We start from the raw sequence: 13092 nt of genomic DNA, 5'->3' as shown, positions 1-13092 counted from the left end.
TCCGGGTACCGCAGAAAGTGGGTGAAGGCCCATTAGCTGGTGGGAGGCTGGATCGGGGTCTAAGAAACGCAGACACAGGGCTCAGGGGCCAGCACGCCTCTCGGTGGGTGGCCCCACCCATGGGTGCGGGGGTGTCCAGACAAACACACCTGGGAACACGGCACCCCTACCTCGGCCTTAGCAACGCGCCAGGCACGCGGGCGGGCTGATGGCTCTGAAACACCATGCGGCCAAGACACGGGTCCCCTTCCACATCCCGATGGACACACTCCCGTGACCCCTGGGCACCTGAGCACTTCCGATCGGATGGACCTGAACGCGCCGGGGGGACCCGGCTCTAGTCACGTGTGTGCGCTCCGTGCTCGGCCTCCCCGGCCTCCTGGAGCCCCGAGCACCAGCCCCCCGACCGGGCAGGGAACGGGGTGAACACCGAGCGAGCGGCCCGCTCCCGAGAACAGGGGCGGCTCCAGGCCCCTCGCTGCCGGCCCGACCTCCTCCCCGGGGAGGCAGGGTGAGGTCCACGCGGACGTGGCTGGGAACAGGTGGCAGGGAGAGCCCTGTCCCACCGGTCCCGGCGTTGGCCTGAGTTTCGGGGCCACGGCGGGAGTGAGCGCTCAGTGCAAGCCCGGCTTCCGGGCGTGCTCCGTTCCCTCCGTCCAGGACAGCGTCTCCGCCCTCGGCGAACTGGCCCGTCCACCCAGCGGGGGTTCACACCACGGTGAACAGGGGCAAGTCCGCACACCCAGCCAGGACGTCACGTCCAGCGATGACCCCTCTCACGGAGCACTGACCCCTCTCGGGCCCGACTCCCCCGACCGCGGCTGGAGGTACCCAGCCGAGGGGCAGCCGGCCCAGCGGCCTCCTTCCCGCCTGGGGCACACGGGGTAGCAGCCGGGCGCAGCCGGCTCAGACCCTGACTCTGCCACTGGCTGGTCACTAACTGGTCACTAACCAGCTGGATGGCCTGCGGCCAGTTCCCTCAGCCTCGGGGAAGCCCAGGCACCTCCAGTGGAGACGCAAACGGTGCCGCCCCCCGGGCTGCGGCCGACTGAACGAGGAGGAACACCGTCAGGGGTTCAGCCCAGGGCCCCGCCTGCAGTCACTGCTCAGTAAATGCTAGCTGCTGTGGCCATAACTGGCTGGTGTCGCGCAGTGGGTTGCACGCCAGCCTGCAAACCACAGGGTCGCCAGTTCGATTCCCAGTCAGGGCACAGGCCTGGGTTTCGGGCCAGGTCCCCAGTAGGGGGCACAGGAGAGGCAACCACACAGTGACGTTTCTCTTCCTCCTTTCTCCCTCCCTCCCCTTCTGTCTAAAAATAAATAAAATCTTGAGCCATGAGAGGAAGGAAGACGAGAGATGAACATAGAGCCTGCACAGAAGAGCAGCTGGAAACGGGGTAAAATCTGCCGGTGTAAGAGCAGGAACCAGCAACAGGCAGCCCCACAGACGGAGGACGACGCGGAGGAGAAGCACTGAAGGGGCCCCCGGAGCCCCCGCCCCTTGGGGGCCAGACGCGCATTCCGCGCATGCTGGGGCCGTCCCCCACGGCTTTAATCTATGGAACTGGATTTCTCAAAACTCAGAAACTCCAGAACCAACCACCAAGAAAGAAGGTTAATTGGTAGGCCATCGGCTCAGACGCGAAGCCGTCAGACTTGAGCGTTCCTATTAATAACTCCTGCCCGGGCGAGGGAGGGACGGTGGCGGCCAGGACCCGTCTGCGCCGGGACACTACGACGCACTCAGACTCCGGACTAGGGGAGAGAATTCCTCAAATTCCGGTGTTTTTGTAATTAATGGGGGCCAGCGAACGTGAAGATGAGCTGTCCCCCCTCCCCCAAATCTGGGCGTTAAGTACTAATCAAAACCACTTTTAAATGGCACTCACTGCATTGTATCGAACGTTTACATTTGTCTTGGAGAAGTTTAACTTGGTAAAGGGCACTCGGGACCTGGGTCTCTCCCTAGTGCCCGGGACGGCGTCCACGCAGAGGCCCGGCTCCCACCGGCTCAGACCGACAGGGGGCCGACCTCCCACGCGGCAAACAGGAAACGGCAGAAACAAAACTCCCTCCCCCTACACGACCGCCCCCCCGGAAGTACCACAGCCCCCCCACCGTGGGACGCCCCAAGTAGAACCCGCTCCAAGGAAACTGGGTCTTTACTGAAGCCACGTACAGCAGGCGGACAGGCGGACGGCCACGCTCCCCTCCGCCGTGGACGGTGCCGGTCCCACGGTCGGCGAGCACACGTCCTGTGGCAGACGCCACTCGAGGTCCCTCCCCCACGTGCATTTCTCTGTGCACAACCCCCCCCCGCCGACTGGTGTGCACAGAACACAGACGGAGGAACCACCGCAGCCCACGTCCTCACGGCCACAGGGAGGCGGGCGGAGAGCTTCAAAGACCCTCAGGACAGACTATCAGAAAGACACCGAATTCTGGAGCGATTTCGACTGAAGACTCAGAACATTATAAATATTCTCTTTCGATGCCGTATGCTTGGGCTTTGTTTTTAAATACTCCTCGGGGCGGGGGGAACGCCCCCAGGAAAAGAGGTACACTAGTGTTCGTGAAACACCCGCTGAAAATGGCTGCAGCGGAACGAAAACAACTCACGGCTAGAGTGCCAGCCCCTGGTTCCACGCGTGTCTGAGGACCCCCAGCAGGGAAGAGACACACAGGATGCGGTTCCCACACACGCGCGCGCACACACACACGCCACCGGGATGTGTCCACGCGAGCTCACGTGCGGGTCTCCCACGAGCTCAGCCACGGAAGTGCCACGTGAACCCACCCGCCTCTCCGAGGGCCCCACCCGACCCCCCAGGCGGCCCGGCCCCTCAGCCCCGCCCCTCCCGTCGCAGGCTGGACGGAGCCCCGCGCCCCCTCTCCGCAGGCACTGCCCCCGAAACACCGAGGCGCCACGAGGAAGGACAGGTGTTTCCTGCACCTCCTCAGGCCGTCCCCCGTCAGGCGGCCCTGGACTCGCGAAAACCTGGTGAAATGCAAAGCTGACTGGGGACGACTTTTCCAGAACTTCTCTGTAGCTCCTGACGAATAAGATCGTCGTAAATCGGCCGCAACAGGCGACGGTGAACAAGGGCCACCGACCACACTCTGGGGCGTGGGAGCCACTCCGGGGAACCGCCACGGCGGCGGGCACCGCGGCGTGAGGACGTCGGCGTCTGCAATCTGAACCGCCCCCCTCCCTCAGCTCGCAGCGGGCACACCCTCCAGTGCGACCTGGCAAAGTGCTCCTCACGACTCCCGAACAGGACGTAAAGCAGAACCAGGGCCGCGCGGAAATCCAGCAACCGAAACAAGGGAGGGAAACCCGTTTCGTTTGCAACGTTTTATGGGAAACACGGGAGCACTTACCAGCACCTTGTTCTCAAGTTTGTCCCCCTTCACTTCCAGCTTGACTTTCTTCTTCACACCGATCCTGGTCTTCCTGCCAAGCAAGTCCTTCACGCTTTCTGGAAGAAGGGGACAGTGCCGTTACCGTCTCTCATGGTTAGGGAAGTCACGGGGTGCAGGGAGCACTTGGAGAAAGGTTCTTGATTTTTTTATTTCATTTTTATTTATTTTTAGACAGAATGGAAGGGAGGGAGAGAGAGAAACATCAATGTGTGGTTGCCTCTTGTGCGCCCCCCACTGGGGACCTGACCTGCAACCCAGGCGTGTGCCCTGACTGGGAATTGAACCGGCGACCCTGGGGTTCACAGGACAGCATTCAATCCACTGAGCCACACCAGCCAGGGCTTTTTGATTGTTTTTATTGCTGTTTGTCTTTTGTAAATTATTTGCTCGTTTTAACGAGCCTGGTAGTTACCACTCGCCAAGTATTTAATGAACACCTACTGTGTGCCGGTCCTGTGTGCTCAAAGCTGCAGCGAACAGAAAAGATCGTGACGCAGCGGCCTGTGCAAAGGCGTGAGGTCACCGTGCCGGGCAAACAGGGAGCACTTGTGCGAGAGAACAAGCAGAGAGCCTGCCGGCAGCGTCTCGGCGCTCAGAACCGCACACACCACGGCGCAGGAGGCCCTCGCAGCCTCGCTGGGCGGGCCGCCCGCACCCCGGCACCCTCCGTTCGCCACAGGCCACACAGGCCGGCCACGTCCGGGACCGCCACGTCCCGGGACCGCCCCGGCGGGAAGGGAGGACACAGGCAAAGAGCGGGGCCGAACCACGGAGCCAGGGACAGGTGCTCCTGGCCCCCGGGCCGTCCACGGTCGTCACGGCACAGCACCCCAGGGTGGCCAACAGGTGGCAGAACGGGAGGGGGCGGGAAGGAGAGAGAGAGAGGGAGACCTGAAAATCCAGATGGTGGCAGGAAGGAGCCCCCAACACTGGCCAGTCCCACACCAAGCTCTTCATCTTCCTCCTCCTCTCCAGCCACCGTCCCCAGCTGCTCTCCCTCAGGTGGAGAGGGAGCGGTCACCGCCTCTCCCAAAACTGCCTCCCGGGTGGCTCCTGACCCCTGACCTCGACCCTCACCCAGGCCTCAGACCCTCTGACCTCCGACCGGTCCGTCCCCTCCTTAACCAAAGTGACCGCCCAGCACCACAGGTGTGACCTCGCACGCTCAGCCTGCGGGCTGCGCGCACCTGGGGACACGTCCCTCGAGGCCCCCTTTCACCGTGCATGCGCGGGGCGTCTCCGCACACACCTGACGGCACAGCCGCCGGCCACCCTCTGCACCCCAGGACTGTGAGCGGGGCCCTCCCCCACTGCCCCTGGTTCCGGGGGACCCCGACCTCCCACGGGGACACAGCGGGAGAGGCCGGCCCCACGCTGCAGGGTGAGTGGCCCGGCCACCTCCGGGCGGCCCTAGGGGACACTCTCCTCTCGCTCTTCCCTGAAACTTCGCTGTTCCAGTGAACAGCCGGCCGACGTTCACAGGCAGAGAAATACACGTCTCACTGCCTCGGGGGCACCGCCGCGTGGGGGAGCGTTCAGGAGTTTGCCGTTGTGAATGGGTCAGGAGGGGACTCCTGGGAGCGCTGGAAACTGGAGAGGAGACCGGGGACAGCCATCCCCCGCCCCAGCCCCACGCCCAGCCGGCCAAAGGGACCCGACCAGGCACGTCCCCAAAGCTGTGTCCCTTGTTTGGAAGGCAGTGACGCGGGCGAGGCTGGATCAGCACAAAAATCCCCTTCCTGATAAAGGCCAAAGTCAACTCTCACAGCGCACGCACCCCAGTACTCATTCTGGGAGCCATCCGTCTGCACCGGGCGCCTCGCCTCCACGCCGCCCTCCGGCGCCCTCCCTCCTGGGTCTAAGCCGCGACCTCCACGCCCGCTCCCAGGCTCAGGCGGCTAGTGGACGCTCTGCCCCCCCCTGGCCGCGCGGCACCCCTCCCTTCCCGGGACCTCGGCAGGCCGCGCGAGCCCAGGGCGCGTTTCCTCTTCCGGGCAAGGTGTCGGGAAGGTCTGGGCTCCAGAACCGGACGGACCACTCGCTCCATCCAGCAAAGGCTGCAGATGCTTATCTGGGCGGCCGACGCCGGCGGGCTGGGGAGAGAGAGGGGGCGGGGCGCGGCGCGGGCGGCGGGAGCTACTCCGGACCCGAAATGCGCGAACCCAACTCCCGGCGTTTGCCGTCCCATTCAACAAAAGCAGGGCCCCCTCTCCGCCGGGCGTCACCTGCCGGGCTAACCGGCGCTGCCGGGGGAGCTGCACGAACCCCCGCAAAGTGCCGGGGCTCGAGGGGGAGCGGGGGGCGGGGGGCGAATTCCTCACGCGCAGAGCGAAGGGGCAGCGCTGCCCCACGGCACCTGCCAGCGCCGCGGGCCCGGCGGGTGCCAAGGACCGGGCCGGAGGGGGCGGGGGGTTCGGGTCACCGGGGCACACCTTGCCCGCGCGCGCGCGCACACCTTGTTACGATACATCACACGCGCGCTCGCGGACTCGCCGGTTCCCGGGAGCTGCCCCCCACCGCGGTTCAGCCCGGCCGTCTCGGCCGCCGCAGAACTTACGTGAAACCCCGAGACGTGAAATCCAGCCCCGCCCCCGCCCCGCCACCCCAGAAACAACCCCAGGGACTCAGACAACGGGGCGCTCTGCACCAGGTGCCCCGGACAGGTTCCCTGAGAGGTCCGGGGAGGGGAGCACAGGTAGGTTAATTATTATTGAAAGAAGGCTTCTGTCATTAACCCTCCGTCTCCCGGCCCGAGTTTGCGTCAGTCGGTAACCCTTTCGCCCCCGGCTCGCCAACCGGAGCCACGCCTTTCCAGGCTGAGTCCGCGCCCAGACCGGCGCCCCTGCCCCAAGTCTGCTGGTCGGCGGGGACCCCCGCCCGCGGTCTGGGATCTGCAGGGGGGGCACTGCCGGAGACCACCTCCTGAGCGCTCGCCCGCGTCCAGCGCTGGGCTCCCCGGGACTTCCCCGGGGGGGCCGCGGGCCGGGCGCTGCTAGGGGGTCTCCTCGCCCGCACAACTCCCGAGACCCGGGCGGGCCCGTCTCCGCCAACCTCCACCCCCTGGTGGCCGCGGAAGGTGGCGCCGGGCTCCCGGTGGCCCCCGCCGGCCTCCCCGGACTCGGCTCTCCGGGCGGCCGGCCGGGAGCGAACTTCCCCGGCTCCCGGGGCCCCACCCAACCGCGCTCCGACCCGGGGCGCGGGGCTCGTCCGGGGAGCGCAGCGCTCGGGGGAAAGGAGCAGGGAGGCGGGGGGCCCTCTTACCTGTCAGCTCGCGGGGCACCTCGCTGCTCTCCTCGGCCATGGCTTCCGCACGCCGGGACCGCGGGTCCCACTCCGACCCACCGCCCCGCCCTCTCGAACCCCTCGCTTTTGAGAGGCTGGTGCGGCGAGCAGATGGGAGGAGGCGAGAAGGCGGGCCGAAGAGACTGTTTGGCCGCGCCCCTGCCCCCCCCCCAAAAAAAACAAACAAATAAATAAATAAATAGTTGCTGATCCGCCAGGGGCTGGGGCTGCGGCCGCTGCTACATGACGCCTCCTAGGAGCTCCCGCGGCCGATGGGTGGACGGACGGACAGAGAGCCCGCAGGACCCCGCTTCGGCCCCGCGCCTGACCCGGCTGCGCCCTTGCTTCCGCAGAGGCTCCGGCCGATCGGGGCACCTGCGACCCTAGGTGCGGGCGGGCGGCGTGGGAGGGCGCGGAGAGCGCGCCGGGGACTGGGGTTCCCGGCGCTCCCGAGGCTCGGCTGGGCGGGGGCAGCCGCGGCCCTCCCCCCTCTCCTCCTCCTCCTGCGTCTCCTCCTCCTGCGTCTCCTCCTCCTGCTTCGCCTCCTCCTGCGTCGCCTCCTCCACCTCCTCCCCCTCTCCTCTCCTCCTCCTGCGTCTCCGCCCCGCCTCGCGAGAACCGCCCCGCACGGTCCCCGCGGCCTTGGCGCCGGGGCGCCGGCTCCCCGCGTGGGGCGTACCCCGGGGGACGCCGCGGGGCCTCAGTGGTGACGTCTCAGCTTCGGATCACCGCCTCGCTCCCCAACCCTGAAACCTTGCGCCCGGAGAGGGCGCGCGCGCGGGCCCGGGAGCCCTCTGCTGGCTGCGGGAGAGGACAGCCGGGGGCCGGGGCCGACGCGTCCCCGCGCCCGCGGGCGGAGCGCCCGGCGGTGGGAGTCGGCAGGTCCCGCAGACGCGCCGGCAGAGGTATCTGCTCTCTCCGGGACCCTCCCGCCCTCGCCCCGGCGCAGCCCTCCCCGGGCCCCGAGGTGTCACTTCCCCCGTCCGGTGTGAGCAGGAGCGGGACGAAACCTGTGAACAGCGACCCTGTGTGACAGCCGCCGCGCGCGACCGCGGACGGTCGGCTCGGGAGATCGCGGGGGCAGCCCAGTCACTCGCAGGGTCAGCCCTCCGCTGACCCCCGGGCTGTGCGGGGAGTGAGCGTTATCCCCAGAAGCCGGGGCGGGTCTGGTCCTACCTGGCCAACTCCCTCCGCCGCCCCCCTGGCTCCACCCGAGACGCCTGCGGGACAGAACACCTGTGAGCTGCGGCTGGAATGTCGCGACAGGCCGCTTCTTTAAAGGACAGAAAAAGGGGAGGGAGGAAAAGGGAACCGGCTTTGGTGCTCTACTTTTAGGCGCCGCTGGCCACCGCGAACTTCAGCCTCCCCACGCACCGGCCAGCCCGACCCCTTTCCACTCGCGGGCACTCTACCCCGGGACCCTCTCCCAGGCTCCGCGCTTCCCCTCCCCCCGCAGCTTATCAGAACCTCCTCTGCGTCTCCACCCCAGCCGGAGCGCACCGCCCCCCTGCGGGTTCCCCAGGGCTCTCCAGATCGCGAGTCCTCTCCTGGAAACCTCCGGAGCGCGCGGCCTGAGACACTTTCTCCCAGGCCCCGCCCGCACCTGGGGCATTGCCTGCGAGCACCTCTGGCGTTCCCGGTTAACCGTCTCCGGTCCCCTGAGCCGAGTGTGTCTGCGCGTAGGACCAGACTGGAGGTGACCTGGGTCGGGGCTTCCCTTCAGACGCCTGAGCTTCCCGGGCAGACGCGGCTAGACCAGTGCGGGATAAACCCGCACCCCAGGGTCCCTCCGGTTCATGGGCGCTGGAGCTTCGGACCTCAGGGCCCCTCCCGTCGGTCTCAGAGGGTGTCCGTTTCTTTAAGTGAGGCCCGTCCCATGTGCCTAAAATACCTTCTTATGCAGTAGGTGGAAATTAGCATCTTCCATTCAACCGCGAGTGTGAGGGAGGATTTTTCTGGCACATCCCAGTGAAGTCTCAGAAATAGCCCTGAAGGGTTCGAGGCGCGTGGTAACTCCTTAGCATAAAGGCAAAATATCCCAATAGCCTCCCCACCGCCCAGGCCCTGGGTGGAGGGGAGACTCGAGGGAAGGCTGGCTCCACGCGGGCCTGTAGTGCAGGGCTCCCGGCGGGCGCCTTTGGGGGAGGCTGGGGTTTCGGCACAAGAAGAGTCTTGTTTGTTTGTTTGTTCATTTTCCACTGCCCAGGGCGCCCCCCCCCCCCGCTCCTGCACCTCTGAGGGTGCTGGGCGCCCGCGTCTCCTGCCGCCAGGCTCACAGTGACTGACTGGTCTGCGGGGCAACGTCATTCACTTCCTGGGTGCAGAGCTCAGGTGTTTCCCAGCATCTGGGAGGCAGGCAGCACCAAGGGGCACCGTGTGGACCGCTGTGCAGCGCGGCCAACAGCCCACGCGCCCCCATCCCCACGAGCACATACACACACGGGGCACAGCCGCGGGGCCTCAGTGCCCCGCCCCGCGGCCCGGGCTTTGCTCGGAGGCCCGCCCTCGGGCGCCCACCCCTGGGGAGCCGCCCCTCCTGCACAGTCGGGCCCCTCTGCGGGGAACGGCAGCCACCACCACCCGTGAGAGCAGCGGCAGCCCCATCCTGTAAATGCTTCTCTGTGGCCGAGGGGTGAGCACCGCAACTGGCGTGACAAACTGGCCTTCAGAGAATCCCTACCACACCTGACCTTCTAAAGTGTTAAACACACGGCAATAAATAGAACATGGACTGGAGTAGCAAAATTATCTTGGAAAATCATACATGGACTCTAAAATATTTTAGTTTCTAGGCATAGGTTCATATCTATATAACATCATGCTCTTTGTAAGGACCTTTCAGTCCATGACAGATGGTCCCTTAACACCATGATGGAGACCCTGGCCGGTGGCCCCGGTGGTTGGAGCGACGCCGTGTACCTCACAGGGTTGCGGGTTTGATCCCTGGTCCGGGCATGTACCAGAGGCAACCAATCAATATTTCTCACATCGAAGTTTCTCTCTCTCTCCTTCTCCCGTCCTCCCTCTCTGAAATCAATAAACATATCCTGGAGTGAGGTTTTAAAAAATAGTAATAAGTTAATTAAAAAATTATGCCCTGGCTGGTGCGGCTCAGTAGACTAAGTCCTGGCCTGAGAACCAAAGGGTCGCCGGTTTGATTCCCAGCCAGGGCACATGCCTGGGTTGCAGGCTGGGTCCCCAGGAGGGGATGCATGAGAGGCAACCACACATTAATGTGCCTCTCCTTCTCTTTCCCCCTTCCTTTCCCTATCTCTAAAAATAAAAAATAAATAAATAATCTTTTTTAAAAAAGATTATAACAGAGCTAAAAATTCCTATCACCCAGTGCAGTGATTTTCGGCGGCATGCTGCAAGGACGTTTAAAACAGGCACTGCCTGCCTCTGTAGTCAGGGGCACGGACCTCTCTCCCCTTAGACAGTCAAACACAAAAAATTGACAACAGCCAACACAACCGTAGCTGTCTGGTGTGAATGAATCTAATTTATACCTATTTCTGTGTCCGATGGGCAAAAGAAAATTTTGGGGTGTGCCGCAGAGTTTTAGTCGCTAGTTTATGTGCCGGGAGATGAGCAAGGTTGAAGTCACTGGACTGGGGACGGCGGGCCCACGCCCTGCAGCATCCAGGTGTGACTCCCGGGCTCGCGGTGACGCCTGCGGGAACGCCGTGTGACGTGTCACAGACACAACGGTGCGCGTCCATCGTGCGCGACAACAAGGGACTGTGCCCCGGTCCACATAGCTGCCGCACTGCAGGTTCGCCATTACTGCACCACAGAGCCCTCTTCCCACGCACAGCATGCACCGCCGTGCCACGTGGGCAGCGGCCGCACACGCCTCGTGTTTCCCGCCTGTCCTGGTGACACCGTTTCCCCCTGGGTTGGGGTTAACCTTGGGTTGTTTTGCCCCGTGACGTCCAGCAGCAGGCTGGACCGTCGAGGTTCCTGTAAGCACCTCCGGGATGTTTGCAGCGCGGCTAAGTCACCTACGGACACGTTTCCTCAGAACCTGTTTTCATCGTTAAGCAGCGCATGGTGGCCGTGTAGGGGACTCTCCGTACCCTCTGCTCGACTTCTCTGTAAATCCGAAACTGCTCTCAAAGGTAGTTCGTCACTTTATATTTCAAAAGGCACTAATCCACGAGGACCAAGAAGATGGGGTGGCAGCAGACAAGAAAATTCAACAGTCTGGAAACTAGGAAAGCCGGCGGAGGAAGGGTGACCGGCCTCACAGGCCAGAGGAAGACGGCTTCCGAGCCGCAGGGGAGAAAGCAAGGACGGGGCAGCTGATCCCTCTGCAGACCCCCCTGGGTAATCTGGGGAGCTGGAGAGGCAAGCGGCCCCCACGCGGAAGAGCAGAACACGGGGGACGAAGAACAGGAGGCGGGGGGCGGAGAGGAAAAGTCGCTCACTTCCTCGCCCTTCCGAACGTCCAGCTCCCCAGCCCAGGACAGCGGCCTGAAGCTGGAGGGTCACTCTTCGGAGAGAGCGACAGGAAAGGACTGACCCCTCAAGCCGCAGAGGGAGGGTGTGAGCGGGAAGGCCCAGCCTACGGGAAAGACGGCGGGAGTCCAGGGAAAACCCGCCTCCCCACAGAGGGCCCCACCACGCCCTCCTCTGCGTGGCTCCCCGGCGTCCAGCAGCCAGGGTGACCATTCAGGCACCGGGGTGCAGACTTCCTCTCAAGTCACTAACTGTCCTTGAAAGGAAAACCGGTGGCTACTCAGGTCCCGGGATTTGCCCATGAAAAGGCCAGGTCCCCACCCGTCCCCCTGAGGTGAGCGCCACCTGCTGGTCAGCTTCACGGTGCCGCCCTGTGAAGTCGGAGCCCCAGGAGACGCCGCGGTGCTGGGACACCCTCCCTGGGAAAAGCCAGGGGCCGGCACAGACCAACCCCGCAGGCAACAGAGAGGGGCACAGGAATAAAGGAAACCTCCTAACAGCCCGGTCCTGCGAGAAGTAACAATAGCTCATTAGTTTGATGATGCTGAGCCCCGGGCACATTTCATCGGCATCGCTTATCCCGACTGCTCCAGTAGTTTTCCCTCGTTCAGTCTCCTCGCGTGGATTTCCACAACAGTGGGAGAACTGCCGCTCAGCTGGTCGGGCCGTGGGGATGCCCAGAAGGGCCCTTCCTGAGAAACCTCGCCGTGGGGAGGACAAGCGTGGGGGGGGGGGGTCTGGGCCTGCGCATCTGTCTCTCCCCCTGAACTCGTGAGACTGTCCAGGAAACATCTGTGTCCCACGGCACCTCGGCACGCCCTCTCGGAGGAACTTACTCACTGGACCCCACAGCCGCCCCTCCAGGTTCCGTCCGGAAAGAGCTGTCCCCATGCGGGGGATCGCTCCTGTTCAGGCAGCTCTTGGGGGCTGGGAAAAGGGGCCTAGCCCCCTGACCCACCCCGCACCCCTCACGCACCCCCCCCACTCCCCTCCCCAGCCCGGCTGCCCCTCAGCCCCCTGTACTCCAGAGGTGCGGTCAGCTGACCCGGAGGCTTTTGAATAATGAGTCTGCTCATTCTAAAGAGCCACCTGGAAGTCCAGACGTCCTGAAATAACGGTCTGCTTTGTCTGTCCAGGAGACAGTCAGCTTCGGCCACACCGTTCACGCTCTCACCGCCCTGTGGAGCCCCTGGCTGTCTGGCTGGGAACCCCTTAGCAAGCCAAGCACCCCTCTGACGAATCGGAACCCTGCCTGTCACTCGCACGGACCCTGGGTGAAGCTAGGGACCAGCAGACACCCAAGATTCTCCGAAAGTGGCCTGCAGGGAAAGCCGTTTCAAAATCTGCTCAATTTCTGGAGCGCCTCCAGACGGCTATTTAAGGTTAGATCGCCTCCTCCGTGACAGGTTCACCGATCTGGGACTTCCGCTCTACTGTTACTGCTCTCCGGAGAAACTCCACCCTTATCCTGGTTTAATGCCTCTCTCGGCACGGCGACGTTTGGTCCAATGGCACGAGAACGCCATCAGCCAGGCTGAACGACAGCATTCCTGGGCCTGTCCTTCGTGCGGAGCTCTTTAAATGTCTCTCCTCATTTCATGCTCAGGACAACGCACGGAGTAGGTGCTTTTATTATCCCCATTATGCAGACAGGGGAAACTTCGGCCCAGGGTCACACATCAGCACCACAGACTAGCTCTGATTACAGGTCGGGTTCAGGACCTTGTGGTATTTGCCTTTATTCCCAAACCCAAGATGCTGCTGGAAAAGGCGACTACTACTGCCCTCTGCTGGCGGCTGGCAGAGCCGACCTGCGCCTGCGGGGGGCCGCCCGGGAGCGCGTCTGCCGCGCTAGTGGCCCCCGCCGTGCCCGCCGCCCAGTGGGCGCTCAGAACCCGTGACGTGGGCCGGACGCAGAAGGTGTGC

The 13092-nt window shown here is 64.1% G+C and overlaps 1 protein-coding gene across 5 annotated transcripts in view; it reads right to left on the bottom strand.

Moving 5' to 3' along the window:
- CARMIL1 (capping protein regulator and myosin 1 linker 1) overlaps positions 1–7300 on the bottom strand; it is a 127614-nt gene extending 120314 nt beyond the window's left edge. For 2 of the 5 annotated variants that reach the window (XM_045861778.1, XM_045861777.1), the window contains exons 1-2: positions 6685–7297; positions 3382–3479 (exon numbers count right to left, since the gene is read on the bottom strand). In XM_045861778.1, the coding sequence (XP_045717734.1) occupies positions 3382–3479; positions 6685–6724 (138 nt within the window). In that variant the 5' untranslated portion in view covers positions 6725–7297. Of the gene's footprint in view, positions 1–3381; positions 3480–6684 lie in introns of all 5 variants that reach the window. The other 3 variants (XM_045861776.1, XM_045861775.1, XM_045861779.1) reach the window with 3 other exon arrangements.
- Between the last annotated feature and the right edge of the window lie 5792 nt (positions 7301–13092).

This window comes from Phyllostomus hastatus, unplaced genomic scaffold (assembly GCF_019186645.2).
Source record: "Phyllostomus hastatus isolate PE091 unplaced genomic scaffold, TTU_PhHast_1.1 phas_scaffold_216, whole genome shotgun sequence".
NCBI classification, from domain to species: Eukaryota; Metazoa; Chordata; class Mammalia; order Chiroptera; family Phyllostomidae; genus Phyllostomus; species Phyllostomus hastatus.
The sequence above is the reverse complement of the archived record's forward strand: the minus strand, read 5'-3'. Positions and strand labels throughout refer to the sequence as shown.